Source organism: Gigantopelta aegis, chromosome 3, assembly GCF_016097555.1.
Source record: "Gigantopelta aegis isolate Gae_Host chromosome 3, Gae_host_genome, whole genome shotgun sequence".
NCBI classification, from domain to species: Eukaryota; Metazoa; Mollusca; class Gastropoda; order Neomphalida; family Peltospiridae; genus Gigantopelta; species Gigantopelta aegis.
Window position 1 is genome coordinate 13800443 of NC_054701.1, and position 25636 is coordinate 13826078.

General features: G+C 37.0%; 1 protein-coding gene across 1 annotated transcript in view; it reads right to left on the minus strand.

The window, feature by feature from the left end:
* Window positions 1-1407: 1407 nt before the first annotated feature.
* LOC121367549 overlaps window positions 1408-25636 on the minus strand; it is a 53654-nt gene continuing 29425 nt past the window's right edge. Inside the window, exons 9-14 of the mRNA XM_041491799.1 lie at window positions 25342-25416; window positions 16845-16936; window positions 14508-14663; window positions 5550-5735; window positions 4287-4373; window positions 1408-3500 (exon numbers count right to left, since the gene is read on the minus strand). Of these exons, the coding sequence (XP_041347733.1) occupies window positions 3291-3500; window positions 4287-4373; window positions 5550-5735; window positions 14508-14663; window positions 16845-16936; window positions 25342-25416 (806 nt within the window). The 3' untranslated portion in view covers window positions 1408-3290. The remainder of the gene's footprint in view (window positions 3501-4286; window positions 4374-5549; window positions 5736-14507; window positions 14664-16844; window positions 16937-25341; window positions 25417-25636) is intronic.

Consider the following 25636-nt stretch of genomic DNA (forward strand, 5'->3'; position numbering starts at 1 on the left):
TAATTTTATATTGAAATTAGTTTCCAGCATACTTCGTAATTTACCCGAAGCATTTCGTATACCTTCGGCATAATTCTGAATGCCTTCAAATTCTTTAGAAATCACTGGCATGATTCTGCATGTAAGATTTTGATTGGTCGAATGACAGGTCCACTGGACATGCGCGCCAAAGGGATGCTGCTAGATCCACAGGTAATAGTTATTAACCAATGGGGCTAATAATAATCAGATTGAAATGGCCAACAAAAAATAAAGTTATTGACAGGATGCTACCTTGAGGGACATCCATCTCTTGGAAAAGGAAATCAGTTAAAGTGGATCCCACTCTTACCGTAAATGTTCTGTCTTTTAAAAAGTGTGAAATGAAACCAAGAAGTCGACCTCTTAGAGCCATGCCATAGAGGTCATATAATATCTCGTACTTCCATGGGGCATTGTAAACCTTCTTTAAAAAAAACCCCCAAAAGACTGACGTCAAATGTTGATTTTGGATGAAATGTTCCCTACTAAACGTTTCAAATCTAACAAGATGATCAACCGTGCTACGTCTAAAGCCGAATCCACATTGAACGTCATTAAACAATGTGTAGGACTCGAGGTACCGACAAGTCAACCGTTGATCATTTGTTTTATGGTTCTACAGATGCAACTTATCAAAGCAATATGGCGATAACTGGTAGGATTTGTGGGATCCTTACCAGGCTTGGGAATCGGAATAATAATTGTTTTCCTCCAATCAGAAGGAAAGTCACCAGAAAACCAGAATTTATTAAAGTTGTTTAAAATAACCAACAGCCATGATGGTTGTTGGAGTTTTATTAATTGATAAAGTATTTCATCTGGTCCTACTGGACTATCATAGGCTCTACGTAGAGCATCCTTCAACTCTGCAATACGTTCCTTTTCAACTTTATTTCTAAAATATGTAAAATTATCTCTACAGAAAGCCGAAGAAGAGTTATGTGAAAAGTTATCTGCCAAGGCATTGGCAGTGTCACACCTCGACGTGACAGACAAATGAAGAACAGTGTTACTGGACTTTCCATTTTATCTGACGGACCCTATACCAGACGTACTCTCCAGAGGAAATCAACAAAAGGTGGTTGACTACAAAAGGTTAAATCGATAGAAGTGAAATAACAGCTTGCAGAATGAAACTATGTATGACTGTTATCATTAAGTAATTTGTTTTTTAGAATTATGTCTTCCAATTGTTAAATTTTTTAATATTTACAGACTGGAATCGTCAAAAGTGTGTTGAACTTTAGAATCTTCTATAATAATAAAAGAAATAGGGAGCTGGTCGTATGTACACAGGCATCATCACCACCAACATACACAATACATTGTGTGCATCTAAAAATAATAATTACCAAATTCGATCCATAAAAAATATCGAAACGAAGACAGAATTGGACTTTATTGTCAGGTCATGTCAAAAGAAGATCTAATAAATACAATAAAATAACAGTATTTATTCTGTTGACATATCATAGGAGCTAGTAAACACTAGAAGTTAATACAGTGTTGTATTTTCGTCTTGTAATAATCGCGTCGTGGTAAGTATAAAACAATATTTTACAAATAAGATGACTACCGTTTCCTTCCTTAATTCTAAACAATAACGAGTTTTAAAAAATGAACAATAAAAAACAAAAACCCACTCTACAATCAGCTTTAAAATAAATATATCTGTATATGAAATGTGTAGATTATTTATAAACCATACTACTTATGCCGTATGCCGTTCAGTATAACTGTGAATACACGATCAGCAGTATTGCCTATAATCATTCAAATACATTATAAATATTACCAGGGATTACAAATGCAATAAACCTACATCATTCTATTATGTATGTAAACATAGATCGGTAGTTAAAATGCAATAAAATCTACATAAATGAAATTGACAGCTAATGTCTATATAATTCAAATAAATTTGCAATTAGACAATCGGCAGTTAAGATAAAAATATACTATATATTTCAAACAAATTTGTAAAGAATTGAGAAAATTTGCAACTAAGATGCAATAATATCTCTACCGTTCAAAATACATTTTTGCAATTAGGGACCCATTCTCTGATTGTTTGTATCGTCCAAACCAGTGCCCCCACGGCTCTCCTGGCTGTAGGAAAGTATATATAAGTGATTCCTTGATACTAATGGATAATGTAACGTGTCCTCAAAGACTATAGGTCAGAATTACAAAATGGTTCACAACCAATAGCCATTGATTAAAAAGCTATGTGCTCTAGTCGTGTCGTTAAAGAAAACACACTTTTTAGAGAATCTGCAGTCAATATGCCGCAATGTCTACACCAATCAAATACATTTGTGAACAGAATCGAAAGTTAAGATGCGTTATGTCTGTATCATCAAAACAAATGCTTAAAACGACCAGCAATTACAATGTCGGACTACCTATTTATACTAGTAAATACATTTTGATACAAAATCATAAAGGAAAATCCAATAGTGTCCATTCCGTTTGAGGAATGAACACAGCACCAGCAGAATGGATATAGAACAGATCAATACCCTTTGTACCATTCAATATGAAAACACAAAACTAGCAATTACAACGAAACACTTAATATTTTTCTATTAATAGCTAGGGATCTTCTATATGCACCATCCCACAAACAGGATAGCACATATCTCTGCCTTTGATATACCAATCGTGGTGCACTGGCTAAACTGATAAATAACCCAATGGGCCCACTGACAGGGATCGATCCTAGACGTAGATACAACTTTAATCCCCCAAAATAATTCAGTTTAAAACACATATAAAAAACAACATCACAAGCTTGTCAAAACAATCATTATGAGAGTATTGCTAAAGCAATACATGTCCCCTACCGGCTCAACACTTTTCAGATATCTTTAAGTTCAAAGGTCCTAACTCTATGACAAATGAGTAAATCGCCATGAAAGTCAAACATGATCTACTAGTATAACAGCTATATACAACATTTCAGCTCAATATCTTTATGCATTGTGAAAAACAAAGTCCAGAAAACAAATGTACGTTTCTCCTTAGTTCAGGGGTCATAAATCTGTAACAAATGGGTAAATCACCATGGAAGTCAACGTTGGTCTGTAACCATACTTGATAAAGATATACACAAAAGTTTAGCTCAGTAGTTTGAAGTATTGCGAAAACAAAGTCCGGAAACTGTATGCGGGACAGACAGACAGAAGGCCGATGAGAGACACTAAGTCACCTCTGGCTGACCGGTAGGGGACTAATAATGTACACCATGGTTGACCCTGACAGTAAGGTCAGTTGTCTATGTTCACGACGTGATCAGATGTTCGATCGTGATGGCTTTTGTTTTCTCTATTATTCACAGCTGTTCCCGAGACCGTGCCCTGATCCCTCACTTTATTATTGCGTTTTGGAATCGCAGTCTCTGTATTCTTGTTACTGCTGTTCTGTTTACCGGGGCCCGTGTGGTTTGCATCATCATGCTGCGCCTCGCGGTCAGAGGGCTAAAACGAAATGATTAATTCATTGTCAATACATCGGTAAAAGGTTCTAATATACTAGTAACACCACACACACGCACGTACGCACGCACACACGCGGATTCAATGCTGTATCACTACACCAGACAAATTCCAAAAGAAGTTATAAGAGTTCCTTTACTTATTTGCTTTGTCTAGGAGAGCCGATCTGGACTATAATGTTTTAGAGGAAACAGACCCTTCAAACATATTTTGCCCTGATAATAATTTGACCAATATTTCAGTAAACTATTTCCAGTTCCATGCTTGAAATATTATTACATGCGCATCCGTGTGTGATTTCAGACAAGTCACTGTGTGTGGAAGCTGGCAAGCTTTAGGAAGGTGTTTGGCGCTCTGCTGTTAACAAGGCACATAGGAATCGTTTGAAATAAGAACTTGCCTATTTACCCTGATAAATGAAGACATTAACGGTTGTCCTGTGGACAAGGAAAAGGTTTGAATTCAGTTTCATTTTGAGCAGTCAAAAACATCGACCTTACAGTTGAAATATTTGTTTGAACAAGTGAAAATATTGGTGGATCAGTAACTGGATAAAACTGGATAAAATGCTGTGCATGTACTCTTTTCGCCTACATATTAATAAAAACAAAAAAGATAATACATGTATATCGAAAAGAAACCCAACAACAAAGCATCAAGCCCACTTCTTTGTAGGTAGCATCGGATTTCCCAGAAACAGAATTATATTTAGCCTTAAAATAACTGCTTTGTGTGACTGTTTCCGTATGAATAGAATATTCTACATACATCTTTCTCTGTAACATCAGCAGCAGCTCCTTTGGCATTTTCCTTCTCTTCCCTAACCATGCGTATAGTGTATTGGTTGGCTTTGAGCTGAAAAGGACAACAGATATTGTTTTCTTACAAAGTGCAAAACCACCTTCTAATATGATAACAATAATACAAATATATCACCTATATGTATCGTTAATAATATTGAATATCGTATACAGGAACAGGCGATGCGCCACTTCCGGATCACTTTTTCAAAAACTGTGAATTCTAACATGTGCGTATATAACTTTAAAAAACAATCCTTCTTAATAAAGGTAATTAACCATATAAATGAACAGTGATATAACAACAATAAAAAGTAAACATTTGGTGGTGAGTTTTAAATAGAGTTCAGTATAGACTCATCTACTAAATGGAAACTGATTGCATTTGATTTGTGTCGAAAATACATTATTCAATCAGATACATGTAATACAGTAATACATTGTAATATACATGGTATACCCTGTCCTGTCATACATTAGACTATCACTGCTAGTATTTGAAAGAAGTAACATATGTGACGGCCATGGTATATCCTATCCTGTCACACATTAAAATAGCATTGCCAGTATTTGAAAGAAATAACATGTGACGGCCACGGAATACCCTGTCCTACCATACATTAAAATACCATTGCTAGTATTCGAAAGAAGTAACATGTGACAGCCATGGTATACCCTGTCCTGTCATATATTAAAATATCATTGCCAGTATTTGAAAGTAGTAATATGTGACGGCCATGGAATACCCTGTCCTGTCATACATTAAAATATCATTGCTAATATTCGAAAGAGGTAACATATGTGATGGCTACCAGTGGCGGATCCAGAAGCTCCATTTAGGGGGAGAGGGCAATGACATGAGGCGGAATGCCAATGGAACTTTGGGGGAGGTTTGGAGGAGATCGTAAAAAAATGAAAATTAATATATAATAAAATTATAATTGTCGCAAAATTTAGGGGGGAGGGCTAAATCCGCCTCTGGCCATGGTATACCCTATCCTGTCAAACATTCATCATTGCTAGTATTCGAAAGAAGTAACATATGTGACGGCAGCGGATTCTTATCGTACCATTTAGACTTAAAACCATGTACGAGCTATATGATAGATGTTGTTTAAGATGGAACTACGGTCATATCTGCTGATCTTGTTTAAACATTTCACTCAACAGAAGACTTTTAACAGTAATAATATATTGTAGTCTTAACAGGTACTGAACAAAAAATGCTTACCACTTTTCTGGCTTTGTTAATAAAATACACGTTCCACGCAATTGTTACTAGGCCGATAAACAACATAGAGATCAAGTCAAATGTATCACCATATGCCACTAAACTAGGTTTCCGGAAAAAGGAAGATACTGCATTCTGTACAGCGATGCCCACTTGGGTGAAGATACACGCCAGAATGTACCGATCCTGTGAAGAAAGCCACACACGCATTATACTCAGCTGTTAGACAGAATGTTATTACCAACAACATACATTTGGCTAAACTATCATTTATTACCCCAGCAGGCACTCATAACGGCGAAAGAAAAATCATAATTTCCACGCATTGGTTTAACCTGTCATTTGATTGGGTAGTTCAGTTCACGCCAACCAGTGAACGGGCGTGTACTAAAACAGCTACAACAGGGGTAGTGATTTCTTAGAACTGACGGACTACTTGTCAATATAAACAAAATCTTCGTAAATGAGCACGATGATACACAAACGCACCAATAGTTGAATACATTTTAATTTTAATTAAAAAATCTGTTGAAGCAATATCTTTTATCTACTAATTTAATTAGTTTTTTTTTTTTTTTTTTTTTTTTTAAATATAAAAAATACCATTAAAATGTATGCACTGTAGGTTATAGCAGACGAATGAGTGGGTAGGTGTAAGACCATTGCACCCTCTTCTCTCTCACTAACCACACAGAAACATGGAGGGGGGAACATAACACTTAAGTTAATAGTGAAAACAAGGAAGACCTCGAATATAACGAAAGACAAACAAAAACACGTGACGGGTCAAATCCTTGAAATGTTCGCCAAGTTCCACCCCGCGCTTGGGTGAATGAAAACAGCCTTGCACGGTGTCTAGTTGCACTGTATACATTATACAAACAATTACGTGCAAGTGATTTTTCTAAACACGATGATCCATTGTATCTTGCAACAAACACGAAACAAAATTCCGGTCCTGGTTTAACATGGTTTAAAAGACAACCGGTTGGCAAAAACAAACTCGGCACCCTAATGAGAAAAATGCCACTGGCACTCTCCCAAGATAAAAAAAATAACAAACCACAGACCTTTCCCCAGGAAGTTTTTAAGGCGCTTACATATTTAGCAGCAGTATAACACAAATCAAGCCAAAATTAGTGGGGTAGTAGGTTGAAAACAGCTAATCATGTTTAAAAAAAAAAAAAAAATGTTTTTAACTTTTTAAAAGTAACCAATCAATCCCCACCCCCAACAATTTCATAATTTGCACCATGTTGTTGCTGTTGATTTCAGCGTCGTGTTAAATGTTTTATGTGATTTCTACTTGTAAAATACCTAGGCTAAGAATGCTGACTTCAGAGTATATTCCATTTATATATTATATATAAAAAACAAAACAAAAACAAACAAACAAACAAACAAACCGTGAATAAAATTAAAATTTACAGCCTTTTTAAAATCCAGCTAACTTATTAAATGTCACCTAACAGTTTTACAAATATATATCTTACATTATGTAACAAATATGATTACTGTAAACTAATTCAGTGTACGTTTAACTGCAATTTGTATAAATACTGCATGTTCATTTCCCGCGATCGCGATCTGCATGCGTGCTCTGGACCATAGGTACACAATTAACAAGACAAAGGAAATAACCGAAACTGCAGTTAGGTATTCATTGATGCAAACAACTATTGTTTTTCTACAAATTTACATCAAGATTTACTTCTGTATAATGATAATCGTATTGTTTAATGTCTAAACGAATTCTCTTGACACGTGGGTGTCAGCTGACTCTGAAGCGTGACGTACATTCGCGCCGAGAGCTTTCCTCAGTTCAGCCAACGAACGTTCTTCCTAACGTTTGCGAACTATTTGATTGGTTCCGTCGTGTCCATTTGGTTTAACGTGTAGCGAACGTATTGTTTTCGCTCGGTCTGGCTGGACTCAGCCCTTGGGATAGTCTACATGTCTTTTGGCCCTGAACTGGCATGTATATTCAAATTGACATGCATTGTCGGTTTGTTTTTATTACTTTGGTCCAAAGACTTTACAAAGTTAAAATAACAAGTTACAGATCTTCTAGACATTGAATCACCGTCACATTGCTGTCATACATGTCGAATGCATGCCGTTAAAATGAATAACCTTGATTATTAAAATAAGCAAACATCATAAGGCCTACGCTGTATTCTGGATAACACCGTTTCACGTTAACGGTCGCGAGATCGCTATTACGTTAATTGAATATTTGGTATATGGTTACCATAGCGCCAGAAAAACAATGATCCAAAATCTTGCTGGTACCAACATTCATCCAAATCAAATCATTCAAGTGCCAGAACATCGGCATTTACAATCCATTAATTCCTATGCTGGAATTTCCGAACAACAACACAAGGAAATCAACAATATACTTGTCGACCCGACATCTGCACATACCGCGACAACACCACAACCTTCATCAACTGAATCAAACTTCAGGAATGTTTCACGTCCGTCGCATTTCAGTAACATGCACAATAAGAATAATGTGGTTGATTGGACATCTCATCATGCAGTGCACACTCTTTTTTTCGGGTCTTATATATGGTGGAGTTTTCAACATCAACGTTGCCAATTGTACGGGAACAACGAGGTCACCAACTGAACAGCACATGTCTCCAGCTCACACGACTAAACACAGGCGTCAAATTATTGACTATTCTTCAGTTGAAGATTAAAATGTTCTATATATTCCATTTAGATATAAACATTACTTGTTTTGATTCAGCGTTTCCCCCTTTTCAATCCGCCCCCCCCCCCTCCCCGCCAAATGACGACACGGCGAACTTTGCAGACTCGGCCTAAATAACCGAATTTAATGTTGAATAGTTTTATGTTAGTTTTCTATTATTTCAATTTGCAATGTTACATTCACTATAGTATTTTAGTTAAAAAATTAAACACATTTTATAAGGAACTACTTTTGAACGCGGATGAAAGTATATGTATAGGTACACAGTTCTGGCTTTGTTATAGTCTGTTTCTAAATAATCGGCACATAGAACAGTTTATGGGGGGGGGGGGGACGAAATAAACATTCAGTCTGGGGTAATAAATAGAATATCAAACTCGCTACTATGTATTATCAAGTCCCTCGGAACGTAAACTTGAGAATACATAGTAGCTCGTTTAATATCCTCTATTTAATAAACTAGTCAGAGGAGCCCGAGGTCAAAATGAGAGAAAGGTGTACGAGTGTGGGTGCCGTAAGGCGTGCAGTAGATTAAAACGAATCTTAATTAAATTAACTGTTAAAAATAGTTAGCCTTCCCTATCCTATTAAAATGAAATATTAATAGATTAAGCCTTCAAAACGTAGAGAAATATAATTCCTCAACTTTATTAGAATGTTATTTGCATATCTCATTGCATTCCGTTTTGGTCTGGGTTTTACCGACAAGAAGTTTGTTTTATTTAATGACACCACTAGAGCACATTGATTTATTAAACATCGGCTATTGGATGTCAAACTTATGGTCACTTTGAGAGTCATAAAGAGCAAACCCGCTACATTTTTCCAATAGTAGCAAGGGATCTTTTATATGCACCATCACACAGACAGGATAGCACACACCACTGCCTTTGAAATGCCAGAAGTGGTGCATTGGCTGGAATAGGATATAGCCCAATGGGCCCACCGACGGGGATCGATCCTACGTTTACCGACAAGTGCAGATGTGCCATGGACTATAAGTTTTAAATGTTCAAGACTGTAATTTTGTTCTTGTTACCATGGATATATGTTTAACATTGATAAATTAATTCAAATACCATACTTATGTCAAATCTTGGGCCAAAACGCTATAGTCCAAGAAACTATAAGCCATAAACGGTAATATAAAATATCATAATATGTGATAGGTAATTCAAGGGAAAACAAAGTTTGTTTGTCTTGTTTAACGACACCGCTAGAATACACTGATTTATTAATCATCGGATATTGGATGTCAAACATTTGGTAATTTTGACATATAGTCTAAGAAAGGAAACCCGCTCCATGTTTCCATTAGTAGCAAGGGATCTTTTATTAGCACCATAATAAAGACAGGATAGCACATACCACAGCATTTGATATACCAGTCGTCGTGCACTGGCTGGAGTGAGAAATAGCTCAATGGGCCCACTGACGGGGATCAAACCCAGACCGACCGCGCATCAAACGAGCGCTCTACCACTGCGCTACGTCCCGCCCCAATTCAAGGGAAAGTCCTCTCCTTAATGTGCTTACCAACAGATTTCACAAGCAATATAAAACTTCAAGAAAATGTTAAAACATATTGTATCCACCCTTTTACTTATCTCTCTGTCTGTCTGTCTGTCTGACTGTCTGTCTGATTGCTTGTTTTTCTGCCTCTATCAGTCTACAAGTCTATCTTTTTTCTCTTTTATAGTCAGATGGCTTCCAAATGTGATAAATATAGATAAAGGATACTAAATAATTTGTGTGATACCATTTATATTAAAACTGGCTGTTTGAAAACAATATGATTTTAAACAACGTGTTGTAAGATAAATGATTTCAAATGGTCAAAAATATAGTATTTTATTTATTACCAGACTACAATGACCGCGACATTTCTTGGAATTTAGTGAAAATGTAAACATTTACGACGCCATTACCTAATTTTATCAGCGTATGAATACATCAGCTGATGTTTTCATTTAACCCATCGGACGGTTTACTTCCGCGGTCATACAAATAACCATACTGGCGTAGTAGCTAAATTATAAATGTGTAGTGGAACGGATTTAGGTTGTCTCGAAAACAGGTTATATGAAATTACTTTTAATAATTACTTTTTTATTATATGGATATAGTTTTGTTTATTTGGAAATAATTTGGGTGTGGTAATTTGGTGAATACATTTTATAACTGGTGCATAATAATTTGGGTATTAACTAAACTTAAATTATTATTATCTTCCATTAAAGGCTTTTGTAAGAGATATCGCTGGCACTATAATTTGCGATATCTCCTGCGATATTCTCCTAGGAGATATCGCTTCTTATGACCTTGATTGGTCAAATTTTAATCACAAGACATTATTTAGTTACGTCACTGTGTATGTTTCAGCGCTAAACCTATCATCAGTGACGTCACCTCTGTCGTTCTGCTAGTTAACGAGTCTACCGCTGCCAAATATAGTGATATTCACTGATTTTTACGTTGTAGGTAGTACTAAACCAAATAACTTCTGGCTGGGTCAAAGTTCGAGGTGCATCGAACATTTGGTAGAGAAGTCTTGTCATTGGTAATAAATATTAGTGTGTTTGTTGTAAAAACAATTAGATTCATCTGGGCAAAAAATGTATGCAATTTTATTTCATCTAGTACCACTGTGTCAAGTAGCCTTGTGCTTGTCCATGTATGGGGTACCTGTTAAAAAAAAGGTACTCAAATTTTGTGTGAAACTAGGGGTGTAAAAAACATCTGGTTATACCGAAAATGAGCCATGAAAAGTTCCATTTTCTTTAGTTAATACTTTGAAGGAGGGTTGTAGTACTAATATTTATGGGTCATAGTTTGGTTGATATATTGCATATAGTGTTTTTAAACACAGACGTTAACATGGTCGCCTATGGGATTTTATTTGGTCTAGTATAACCGGTAAGGATTTCCCTGTCTTAATTGTTAGGATAAGCCTAGAATAATTAAACTGATAACTAAGCTCGATTGTTAGTAGTTTAGGGGAGAGGTTTTGTTTTAAGTGCTAAAAACAACCAAACTCTTAATAAATGTATTTGTGTTGGTTCATGTTAAGTGTAAATACAAGTTGATGTTTTAGTTAATTGTGTGTGTTTTCGTTTCATCTCCAAAGTGAAACTATCATTATTGTAAACAGCTACCTCGAAAGCCAGATCAGATATATCGAATATGGGCAACTAATTAACAGAATTTAGGGGCCCGTTACAAATGTAACCAAAACAAACAAACACCCCCCCCCCCAAAAAAAAAAAAAAAAAAAAAAAAAAAAAAAACCAACAAACCCCCCCCCCCCCCCCCCAACAACCCCCAAATATTGCGTTTCTTAAAGTATTTTTAAAATATCCAAAATATATATATATATGTTAAAAAGTTAAAATAGAAACCGGCCTCGGTGGTGTCGTGGTTAAGCCATCGGACATAAGGCTGGTAGGTACAGGGTTCGCAGCCCGGTACCGTCTCCCACCGCGAGTGGGTAGGTGTAAAACCACTACGCCCTCTTCTCTCTCACTAACAACTAACCCACTGTTCTGGACAAACAGCCCAGACAGCTGAGGTGTGTTCCCCACTGCCCAGGACAGCGTGCTTCAATCTTAATTGGATATAAGTTGAAATGAAATGAAACGATATGAACAAGGAACACGGAGAGGAGCTTTTGGTTATGTTTCCCAGAGAGAAAAACCGAAAATAGTTGTGGTTATGTTTTGGAGAGATGAGAACCGAAAGTAGTAGTGGTTGTGTTTTGGAGAGATGAGAACCGAAAGTAGTAGTGGTTTTGTTTTGGAGAGATGAGAACCGAAAGTAGTAGTGGTTGTGTTTTGGAGAGATGAGAACCGAAAGTAGTAGTGGTTGTGTTTTGGAGAGATGAGAACCGAAAGTAGTAGCGGTTGTGTTTTGGAGAGATGTGAACCGAAAGTAGTAGTGGCTGTGCTTTGGAGAAAGGAAAACCGAAAGTAGTAGTGGTTGGGTTTCTGAGAGAGGAAAACCAAAAGTAGTAGTGGTTGCGTTTTCGAGGAGGAGAACCGAAAGTAGTAGTGATTGTGTTTTCTAGAGAGGAAAACCGAAAGTAGTAGTGGTTTTATTTCGGCGAAATGAGAACCGAAAGTAGTAGTGGTTGTGTTTCGGAGAGATGAGAACCGAAAGTAGTAGTGGTTGTGTTTTGGAGAGATGAGAACCGAAAGTAGTAGTGGTTGTGTTTTGGAGAGATGAGAACCGAAAGTAGTAGTGGTTCTGTTTTGGAGAGATGAGAACCGAAAGTAGTAGTGGTTGTGTTTTGGAGAGATGAGAACCGAAAGTAGTAGCGGTTGTGTTTTGGAGAGATGTGAAACGAAAGTAGTAGTGGTTGTGTTTTGGAGAGAAAAACCGAAAGTTGTAGTGGTTGTGTTTTGGAGAGAGGAAAACCGAAAGTAGTAGTGGTTGTGTTTTGGAGAGAGGAAAACCGAAAGTAGTAGTGGTTGTGTTTTGGAGAGAGGAAAATCAAAAATATTAGTGAGTGTGTTTTCCAGCCCCACTGCCCAGGACAGCGTGCTTGAATCTTAATTGGATATAAGCCCCCACAAAAAGTTGAAATGAAATGAAACGATATGAACAAGGAACACGGAGACGAACGTTTGGTTATGTTTCCCAGAGAAGAAAACCGAAAGTAGTAGTGGTTGTGTTTACCAGAGATGAGAACCGAAAGTTGTAGTGGTTGTGTTTTCGAGAGATGAGAACCGAAAGTAGTAGTGGTTGTGTTTTCGAGGAGGAGAACTGAAAGTAGTAGTGGTTGTGTTTCTCAGACAGGAAAACCGAAAGTAGTAGTGGTTGTGTTTTCGAGAGATGAGAACCGAAAGTAGTAGTGGTTGTATTTTCGAGGAGGAGAACTGAAAGTAGTAGTGGTTGTGTTTCCCAGAGAGGAAAACCGAAAATAGTAGTGGTTGTGTTTTCGAGGAGGAGAACTGAAAGTAGTAGTGGTTGTGTTTTCGAGGAGGAGAACTGAAAGTAGTAGTGGTTGTGTTTTCGAGAGATAAGAACCGAAAGTAGTAGTTGTTGTTTCCCAGAGAGGAAAACCGAAAGTAGTAGTGGTTGTGTTTTCAAGGTGGAGAACTGAAAGTAGTAGTGGTTGCGTTTTCGAGGAGGAGAACCGAAAGTAGTAGTGGTTGCGTTTTCGAGGAGAACCGAAAGTAGTATTGGTTGTGTTTTCGAGAGAGGGAAACCGAAAGTAGTAGTGGTTGTGGACTGAGAGAGGAAAACCGAAAGTAGTAGTGGTTGTGTTTTGGAGAGAGGAAACCGAAAGTAGTACTGGTAGTGTTTTGGAGAGAGGAGAACCGAAAGTAGTAGTGGTTGTGTTTTCGAGGAAGAGAACCTAAAGTAGTAGTGGTTGTGTTTTGGAGAGAGGAAAACCGAAAATAGTAGTGATTGTGTTTTGGAGAGAGGAAATGCCACATACTTTGTAATGTTTCTTGGCCGATGTTATACAAATCTGTTTATATTGACTCCATAATGTGTAGTAAGGGGAGATAACCACAACATTACTTTGTAGCAGGTGGGGTAAGTTCCAGCTATTTGGACCAGTTGAAGCAGGTGTTATATACACCAAGTGAAGTAGTTTGAGTCAAAGAAACTAATTGAAATGACATTTATTGTGGTTGTATCACGATGACGTAAGTTTATGAAAAATATATATTGGTGCAAAATAATCGAATTAATAAATTCTGTTGGAATTCCCACAGCAGAAGACGTTGGATTTGTTAATTAACACTGTTGGGCCTGAGGTCAGCGACATCGCCGTGTAAAGGGATTTTTCGTCTGCGTGCACGTGATCAGGTGTTGAGTTCACGATACTGCTTTTCTGTTATTAACTACATTGCTATGATTCGTTTAATTGCTTTATTAATGATACTGAAACTGTTTTCATATCTTACGATAATATATATTTTAAAAATTCGTGTAAAGTACAGTATAATTCATATCAACATAGTGTAAAATATTGTAAAGTAGGTTCACGTGTATAAATGTTATGAATGGAAAACTCCTGTCAGGTCTGGTCAGGTCATTGGGCTTAACGTACACATTAAAAACAAGCTGTTTTAGCGCCCTCTGTGTTGACCAATCATGTTATCCGTTATATGGTAGCTTTGTTATTGGAAACCGTTCGTCATAACGTGACGTATGGAAATGTTTTACACTGTGATCTCTCTTACTGGTAGGTTATAAACACATTATATTTACTAGTAAAAACGTACCAACAATGTTAGGTAGGACAGCACTGGTAGACGGTCGCTGATCGATGACTTAAAAGCCACTGACGTCAGTAGCAATGTCAGCGTAACACTTAGTCGTTCTCCTGTTTGGCTGTTGGCAAGAGTTCCAGACGTAAATGTCAACCCCATTATCAAAAACTGCAAGGTATAAGATCAGCTTACCCACAAAATGATATATGATATGATATGATATGATATGATATGATATGAAGGAATAGCATTGGGCAGGCCCATTACATAAATCACATATTTTGAGACATAAGTATGCAAATATTTAGAACATAAGTATGAAAATTACATTATTACGCAAATTATATACTGAAACGTGGAACTATTTTCACCTGTCAAAATTGTTGACGAACAAACATATCGTTTTTTGAAGTCGTCTTTTGCAAGTATGCAAAGCATGAGAAAATCACCGCGATTGCAGAGACGTTATTCCAAACATGTGTGCAAATACACAAAATCCCCTTCTATATCCCGTTGAAGTTTTCAAGTTTTATTCTTCAAAACAACCGCGAAACTTTTATGAAGCTGACGACCCATTCTACATTGCTACACACAAACACACTCGGTATGCCGAAAGCAGGAGAACAGTGGTTCCTCAGGCAGTGCATTGGTAGAAATAAACTTGCTGGACTGATGAAAAACATGTGTTCGAGTGGTAATATTTGTACCACTAAACGACTGACGAACCACTCTGCACGCAAATATCTGGTCCAAAAACTGAACGACAATCACGTTCCTGCTCATTGAATCATGGAGATAACAGGACACAAGAAATATTCATTCAGTTAATGCATACAGCCATATAAATCACGACCAACACAAAGAACTGTCGCACATTCTGTCTGCGATATCTACATCTGGTGAATCCTCAAGTTTGGTTCCCGCGTGTTCGTCTTCGAAGGAAATCCGACAACACTTTTAAATTCGAAACAATCACAGATCATCAATATTTCCGGCGGTGTGAACACCATGTTTGGAGGCAATGTCAGTGGGGGCAACATCGTAATAAATGTGGCTCAGCCTAAAAGTCCTGTTGTCCCCATAAAACGACGAAAGAAAGAAAGAAATGTTTTATTTAACGACGCACTCAACACATTTTATTTACGGTTATATGGCGTCAGACATATGGTTAAGGACCACACAGATTTTGAGAGGAAACCTGCTGTCGCCACTACATGGGCTACTCTTCCGATTAGCAGCAAGGGATCTTTTATTACGTCCGAATTGTTACGTCCGAACGTTGGGGTTTTGTTTATTAATCATTTAAGTGAAAAATAAACAAAATTGACAGTGATATGATAAAAAGAATTCGTCACTCGTATTTTTTAATATGGTAAATATCAACCTCGGCCTGTTAATCTGTATTTGTCTCGCCAAAGGCTCGACAAATACAGATTAACGAAGCCTCGGTTGATAGTTCATATATTAAAAATACTCGGGACGAATCTCCCCCCCCCCCCTCTCTCTCTCTCTCTCTCTCTCTCTCTCTCTCTCTCTCTCTCTCTCTATATATATATATATATATATATATATATATATATATTATTATTATTTTAATTTTTGAATATATTGTTATAAGCTATATAAATGTGAAATACACAAGAAAATAATTTCAACCTCTCAAAATCAACCTGAAATGCACCACCAAAATGACTACAGTAAAACATCCCTCAGAACAAACGAAACAAATGTTATTAGAAACAAAATTTGCGTGGAATTAAAGTGTCGCCTGCTATAAACTTATTCCATGTCGCTAACAGTTGCATCCATGCATGTTTTAGAAACAAATCATTGAACATTTTAATTTAATTATTTGTTTTTACATACATTCTAATGTTTAGCTCGAGCTCCCCTTATTGATTGATATATAGGGGAAGGCTAGTGGAAACTCTATGTAATGCTTTGACAATCGTCGACAACCAAATGGTGGCAAGCTGCTGTATCTAAAATATACATTTTGTTCCTAAATCTGATGCCACAGAGCTTTAGTTTGATTATTCTCAGTCCAGTCATAACATTAAGCTGACGTTATTAACCAGTACCAACGTGTCACGTGGGCACACACTTTGCTCTACGTCACCACAAGAAAGTACAGCGCAGGTTCGTTTCGCATAGAGGCGTCTAGTTTCTCGTTCTGTATCACGACTGGACTTGAGAATAATCAAACTAAAGCTCTGTGGCATCAGATTTAGCTTGCGACCATTTGGTTGTCGACAATTGCCAAGGCATTACATAAACGACTAGAAAAAGAAGTACTTCAGTTAGTATTTATTTTTAATATAAATAGCTTGCGAGTAGCTTTATACTCACCGTAATTAGGATTATATTCCACATATAGAACCTCCACTTTCTCACAACATATAATGTTATTTTGCACTGACGACCAGCAGTATTCTTGATTTCTACAAAATGAAATTGCATTAACTGTATGCGTCGTACATATTAAGACAGTTATCAATTTGTACTGGCTTCAGGAACGACATGAGTGTGTTTGTTCATGTGCGATATATATATATATATATATAGATAGATAGATAGATAGATAGATAGATAGATATATAGATATATATGGTCTTAGTTTTTAGTGATTTGGGGCATTTCAAGGTTTCTTATTTTCGTCGTTTGCCAAATCTAAATTGAAAGTGATTTTATTTTCGAGTTTTAGCAAGTCTAGTTGCAAGAATACTTGTTATTGTTGATTAAAGTTGCACCTCGGCTGCCAGTTGTTCGATAAGAAAGATCTAATCAATCGAGCCTCAAAGTCTATGTTTGCTGTATTACAAAAATACAGACAGTTCAATTTATCAATCGATTATCAATTAGACCTGTTCGACAGGATTGTAAAACCTATATTATCATATGGATATGAAATATGGGGCTTCATCAATTTAGATATCATTGAACGATTACACCTCAAGTTCTGCAAATATATATTATGTGTTAATAAGTCGACACCAATCTTTATGATCTATGGTGAATTAGGTAGATACGCACTGTCTATTAGTATTAAAGTTAGAATGATTACATACTGGGCAAATGTAGTTAATAGTAGAAAATCAAAATTTTCTGCTATATTATACATCTTAGCATCATATGCTATACCATGTACTTGGTTATCCTTTATAAAACGTATATTAGCTGAATGTGGTTTATGTAATATACGAATGAATTAATGTTTAACGACACCCCAACACGAAAAATACATCGGCTATTTGGTGTCAAACTATGGTAATAGGAAAAACAAAGTGATGATCAAAGTGATGGAGACACGAAAGTGAGTCAGTAAAAATAATAAATTTGGATGCTATTGAATCTTTGATTTCTTCTAAGGCTTTAATGACTGCCCAAACTTCAGTACTAAAGATTGATGCCGAGTCAGGCAGTCGCATGGAAATGATAGTGTCTGATGGAAAGACTGTAGCACAAGCCACATAATTCCCATCCCGTGATCCGTCTGTATACACAGGAATGTAATCACGGTACCTGTCATGAATATCCATGAAAAACTGTTTATATACAACAGCATCTGTACGATCTTTCTTCAGATGCACCAGATCAAACACAATTTTAGGTGGTGTAATACACCAGGGTGGTAAAACAAAATCGAAGACCAAATGTACGAATAGCATTTGGCCTTGCATCAAACAATCTCAAATATTTGTTGTCAAATACCGCATTATGTGTAAGATGTTTTGGTAAAGATTTAATTTTGGTACCATACTGCAGAGAAAGCTTTGCACGTCTAGCACCCAAACAAGGTTCGTGTGCATCAACGTACAAGCTCTCTACAGGAGATGTTCTAAATGCACCAAGACAAAGCCTAAGTCCCTGATTGTGTATAGGATCTAGCATCTGCAAGTAAGACTTGCGTGCCGACCCATACACAATGCATCCATAATCAAGTTTTAACCTCACAAGAGATCGACACAGACGGAGCATAACCTTGCGGTTTGCTCCCCATTCCGTATTACCAATAACTTTTAAAATATTAAGAGATTTTAAGCCCTTCTTTTTAACATATTTAAGATGGGGCACAAAAGATAGCTTCCTGTTAAATATAACCCCAGAAATTTAGTCTCCTCCACAACTGGAATTGGATTTTTGTCCAAAAACAACTGTGGATCTAAGTGAAGACATCTTTTCTGGCAGATATTCATACAAACCGTTTTTGCCTTTGAGAATCGAAAGCCATTGTCAATTGCCCATGATGAAGTTTATTCAAACACAGCTGCAACTTACGTTCAGTGATACTCATATTGGACGATCTGTAACAAATCTGAAAATCATCGACATATAACGAGCAATCCACACCAGGAGTAAAACACTGGGTGATGCTGTTAATTTTCACAGAAAATAGAGTTACAGACAGGATACTACCTTGAGGCACACCCATCTCCTGTGGGTGAATGTCAGACAAAGTCGACCCCACCCGTACTTTAAAAGATCTAGCTTTTAAAAATTGAGAAATAAAAACAGGAAGTCGACCTCTAAGGCCCATGCCATGGAGGTCGTTTAAAATCCCATACTTCCACGTGGTATCGTAAACTTTCTCCAAATAAAAACACTGAAACCAAGTGCTGATTACGGATGAAAGCCTCCCTACAAAACGTTTCAAATCGAACAAGATGATCAACCGTGCTACGTCTATATCTGAACCCATAATAGCTTTCCTCCAATCAGAAGGAAAGTCTCCAGAAATCCAGATGTTATTAAACATATTCAAAAGAACCATCAAAGATGATTCAGGTAAATGTTTTAATAACTGATAATGAATTCTATCTGGTCCTACTAAAGTATCATGGGCTCTACGAAGAGCATCCTGTAATTTCTCTATAGAGAAACGCCTGTTGTACACTTCAGCATCTTCAGATGAAAAATTAATGGACTGCTTGTCAGCTTTAGTTCTGACAGATGTAAAAGCAATCTGTACTGAAAGCAGAAGATGAATTATGAGAAAAGTTGTCTGCCAATGCATTGGCAATGTCACGATGAGACGTGACACCCGTGTCATTGACAGACAAATGATGAACTGTATTACTGGATTCTTTACCTTTGATTTTACGGATCCTATTCCAGACAGATGTCACTGATGTTTGTGAATTCAACTTGGAGACAAAAGTTCTCCAAGATGTTTTCTTACTCTGTGTAATCTCTCTGCGAGCCTTAGCCCTAGGAATACGAAATGCATCCAGGTTATCCCCAGTAGGTTCACGTTTGAACCTCTCAAGGAGCCTGTTTTGCTCTTTGAATGCATCTTTGCACGTATCATTAAACCATGGTTTATTGAAACGCTTTGGCACTGCCGAAGTCTTAGGAATAGTTTCATCTGCAATGTCCTTCAAGATAGAAGTGAACAAAGACATGGGATCAGCAGCATCCGTAATGGCAAATTGTTGTAGTCGAGTGCTGCATAGATGCAGAAACTGACCCCAATTTGCCTTCTCCAACTTCCATCTCTGAATCCTTTCAAGCGATGGTAGTCCATCATTCTCCAAAATAATGAGAAAGTGGTCACTACCACAAGGGTCTGAACCAACTTTTCAGGAGAAATCAAGAAAAAGTGAAGGACTACAAAAGGGTTAAATCTATAGAAGTGAAAGAACCACTTGCAGAATGAAAATATGTATGACTTTTGTCATTGAATAAAAGTAAGTCATTTTTGAGAATTAAGTCTTCTAATTGTTTACCTCTAATATTTACATCCTCGCATACCTACAAAGTGTGGTGACCATTAAAATCTCCCATAACAATAAAGGGAGAAGGGAGCTGTCAATAAGATCTTGAAGGTCCCTAGGATTAAAATTAAAATTATTACGAGGTGGCAAGTAAGCCGAACAGAGAGTAATAGTATGAGCCGTGACTTTGACAGCCACAGCTTGTAAATGAGTATTTAATGTGATAATACTCTGATGTATGTTTTCATTAACAAGAATGGAAACACCCCCAGATGCTCTATGTTCAGTTTTTTTTTTTAATTTGTGATAGAGGTTAGATCCTCTCATGGTAATATGATCAATGTCCTTCAAGAAAGTTTCTTGAAGACACACTGCAAGAGAATTATGTGTCTGAATTAAAGGTAGTACTAAACCAAATAACTTCCGGCTGGGTCAAAGTTCGAGGTGCACCCAACTTTTGATAGAGAAGTGAACACCACAAGTCCTGTGATTGGTTATAAATGTGAGTGTGTTGGTTGTAAAAAAAATTAGTTTCATCTGGGCTAAAAAAGTATGCAATTTTATTTCATCTAGTACCATTGTGTCAAGTAGCCTTGTGCTTGGAACATGTATGGGGTACCTGTAAAAAAACAAAAAAACTCAAATTTTGTGTGGAACTAGGGTAGTCATAGACGCTACCCGTTATCTCATAAATGACACCCACTTTTTTGTGATTCACTTTAAGGGTGAGGGGTGGTAGTATTTATATCCGTGGCGTATATGTCGATTGATACGTTGCAGGTAGGAGTTTTAGCCACATATGTTACTATTGCCGTCTATGGGATTTGATTTGGTAGTATACACCCTATAAGACTTAATTAATCAAAATTGGGCCTAAGCCCACGGCAGTTCCACTGTAGGAATTTATTTACCATTTGGTGGAAGTATGGGCGTTATCTTAGGTTTTGGACGTGGTCTGTTTGATTGTGGATAATCTTGTGATTTCCATCTCATCCCAATCATCCAAAGCCTCATAAACATTTGAAAGTGGCAGCGGTTGCTGCTCAGATTTCTTTAAACATCCCGAAAAGTCATCTTTGTATGTTTTGTTAGTTTTTGTTTTTGAAGTTTTACTGGGGCCTGGTTGCCCCGTGTTGGTACCTTTTGGCAAATGCAAAGAATCCGAATACACCTGAGTTGCCTTTGCTGTTTGTTTCTTAACAGCTTTTGTTGCCTGTTTTTGTGCCTTATCAATGTCTGATAGTTTTTTAAATCGATCAGCGTTATTTGGCCAGGTAAGATCTGTCTGAACCGAAGTGCTTGTTGTGGAAACCGCTGCAACTGCAGAGTCGTAGTCTTTCTGGCTTTGGAAAAAGACAGATGCTTTTCAACCTTTATCTGTTGTACCTGCTTTTCAAGTTTCCATTTCGAGCACTCGCGAGAGTACGCAAAATGTTTACCCTTACAATTTATACATAACATATCAAGCTGACATGTTTTGCTATCGTGGTACAACTGACCACAGCGGGCACATGTCACCTTGCCACGGCAAGTATTTTGTCCATGAACATATTTTTGGCATCGTAAAGGGTTAGGGACAAAAGGTACAACGGATATTTTTAAGTACCCAGCCTTGATAGAATCTGGAAGCAGTAGCTCGTTAAATGTAAGGATTAAAGTGTTGGTCGAAACAAACTTGTTATTTCGACGCACTTTAATCCGCTTGACGAAAGTAACACCTTGTGAAGAGAGATTTTCACAAATCTCTTCTTCACAAACTCCTTCCAGATCTCGAGATCGAATGACGCCCTTTGATGAGTTAAGGGACGCGTGTCCACTGACTTTAATTAATATGTTGCACAGTAACTTCGATTTCAAAAGGCACCTGGAATGGCACTCTGTACCAAAAGCGATCCATTTCTCAACTTCTTTAAATTTTTTAGCTCACCAGCCAAGTCCTGAATTCCATTTTGAATTGCAAATGGTGATAACGTTTGCAAAGCCCCGAGGAATCCGAAACCCTTGTTGTTGTTTATTTTTATCCATATTATTGAATAAAGCTTCCATCAACCATGCCCCCACCCACCACAGAGTCTAACAAGGGGAGATGATGCTGCGGATAATCAGCAGACACTCATGCACCACGGTGAGGTTACAACACGCGCAGGGGTATGTAATATATATTCATGTACACAGGTGGATGTTTTGTGGTTAAAACATGCAGATAAACGAATACTATGTGACCAGTACTTAAAAAAAATAGAATAGTGATAAATTTGACTCATAAAAAGGTATTAAGTACAGAATGTTCAAGCATGAATTTAAATTAGAAAATTATTTGTTGAAACTCTCAACAACAAATGCTAGAATTCTTTGTAAATTTAGAACTGGTAATGTCAGACTTCCTATTGAAACCGGTAGATGGTTTAATATTGAGAGAGAAAACAGAATTTGTCACTTGTGCAACACTGATGTTGGTGATGAGTTTCACTATATTTTTAAATGTACGTCTTTATCTACTGATCGAAATGTGTATATACCTAGTTACTATACCAATAGAGCAAGTGCAATTACCTTTTATCAGTTATTTTCTACAACTAAAAAATCACTTTTGTGTAAACTATGTAAATATTTGCAAATTGTCATTGAGAGGGTCAGTCTTCCGGGTTAATATTACTTAAAGGGACATTCCCGAGTTTGCTACATTGTAAGATGTTTCCGACTAATAAAATATTTCTACGATTAAACTTACATATTAAATATATTTTCTTGTTTAGAATATCAGTGTCTGTATATTCAATGTGTTTCTGGTCGTCTTAATATTTGTAAGAAGCCCGAACTGGATTTTGTCTTCAAATAATTTCGTACGTACGAAAAAATAGTTTTTATGAAATAAAATTAAATTTAACCTAGTGCCTATATTAGAACGATCAGAAACACGTTTAAAGCCACTAATATTTTATGCAATATATATATATATATATATATATATATATATATATATATATATATATATATATATATATTTCATATGTATTTAGAGTCGTGAAAAAGTATCTGTTAGTCGATAACATCTTAAAAATTGACGCAAACTCAGGAATGTCCCTTTAAATATTATGTCCATTACCACTACAGAAAACATTTTGTAACTTATTTTGTTTATATTTTCTCCATACTGTACTCAGTGCAGTTTATGAGAATAAAATTATTGTCTTGTCTTGTCTTGATACCACCGACGTGTAAAGTTAAAGAATAGAACACTCAGCTGTAGCCTATTTGGCCACTGTGATACCCGGTATGCTATTCGCCAGACAATTGATCACAGTCTTTGATTTTGTGTAAAGCCAATTACGAAGTATGTGTGAACAAACCACTTAAGGACGCCCTGAAGTCTGAGTTCACCACATGGTATTCAAAGCAGGTTTCCCAGGCTATGAGAGACGGCGAAGGTGTAACAGACATCAAGATCGAAATGCGTACTTCGGCGATAAAACCAATTCATGCAAGATGGATTATGAAACTTATGCGAGTGCGAATAATTTTTACATGCTCATGCAATTAGCCTACATTTGCTATTCGGCACTGGGTACTAGTGACTAACCTATTGTTATTAACAATTAGATGCACCGTTTATTATTGTTGGTAGTAGTGGTAGTGGTAGTGGTAGTAGTAGTAGTAGTAGTAGTAGTAGTAGTAGTAGTAGTAGTAGTAGTAGTAGTAGTACAGTCTGTAGGAACCAGAGGTGGGGAGGCACTTCCCCTCCCCAGGACGAAAATGTAAGGTTGTTTTTTTGTCCTACTCTATTTAAATAAAGGTAACAATATAGCTTGTGCTCCCTATCCCCACCCCCAAGGTTGTATCTCCTATCCAGATATCGTAAGACTTAGCAAAATTATTGGTTTTAAGGGTTTGTAACGTTTTGTATTGAGATGCTTCCTTGTCTGAACTTTATTGTTAATGAAAATGTTCACGAACTGTGAAGAAAAACCTCACAAATGAACGACAAGCAAACGACAACAAATCGGATGTTGATTGCGCGAACTGTGCACGAGAAAACAAACCGAACCAAAATGATAACGGTCACGTGGTATACCAACGTCTGTGACGTTGAAACGGGAAGATCCCCTCTAAAAATAGATTAGACCGTGTCTGCTCAACGTTTGTTCTCTCAGACGCGTGTGTGTTTTTAAGAAATACGAAAAATGCATTTTGTGGTATTACAAACACCAGGATTACCAGGATTACCAAAAACACTTCAGGTGAATGGAAATGTATATTCTAAATAATAAAATGTAAGTAAAGTGCAATTTTATTTGTGAGAAAATACGTTTAATAGCGAAAAACAATGGCGTAATGGTTAACAACTAGGGCATGTCCCTTTAATAATTGTTTCTTGTCAATAGGTCATTTGTGGCAGAGCAAGATGGATGGAATCTCCAAAATGGATCTCCTCGGAAGTGGCTGCCAAATGACCATTTGACTCAGCATTGTGCAGAAATACGACTCTGAATTTGTACTAAGGTTTTGTCGTTCTAATACCATAACTGGTGGTTTGTTTTCCAATGGTGTGTAAAATGCCTTGGTCATATAGTGTCTGAAAGATTTAGAAGTGATCCAGAAAAAGACTCAGTAATTCAGGATTGACTGCACCAAAGACTTAGAAATAACGAAAATGCTTTTTGGAAACTGCGAGAAAAGATTAAAACTGAGGAGTGTAATATAGGATTCCAGAAACTTAAGGGAGATTTAACAACACTTCCAGTATTACCAGGGCTCGACTATCATAGCGGCCATGTGGCAAACTGAAATATGTAATAACAACACTGAAATCTGAACAGCAAAACCGTAAAACATGGTATGAGCCAGATCTCTGCACAACGCAGAGTCGAATGAGGATTTGGCCAAATAGTAGTTGATTTCATAAATATCTATCCACTTCCAATGTTATCTATATGGTGATGAAGTCTTGCTAAGAACAGACAATGCCGCTGTGAGCGTCACGAGCAATTTAAAATAAATTGTACATAACAAAGAAGAAACACATCTATTGATAGCTACTTGTTCAAGTATTTGAAAGAAAATACTTTACCACTGTACAACCAGTCTTCATAATCAACCCATATACATACATTTCCTTATGTATACAAACTAACCTTGCCCTCTTGTATTAATGTTTTCCTTCGCCATTTCCTCCGGGTCTGTATTTGGTTTTCCCTTGCCGGCGTTTTCTGTAAATAGCAATGAATATTTTGTTTAATGAACAATGCCACGCGCGCACGCACGCACGCACGTACGCACGCACGCACACACACACACACACACACACAAGCCTGGAAATTATTTTTGTTTTGTTTTGGCGGTGCCTGTTAAAATTACCTGTCAGTGTGTGCCAACCTCATATATTATGTTAAACTGTCATTGTTGGCTGAATCAGAGTTTAATTGCCAT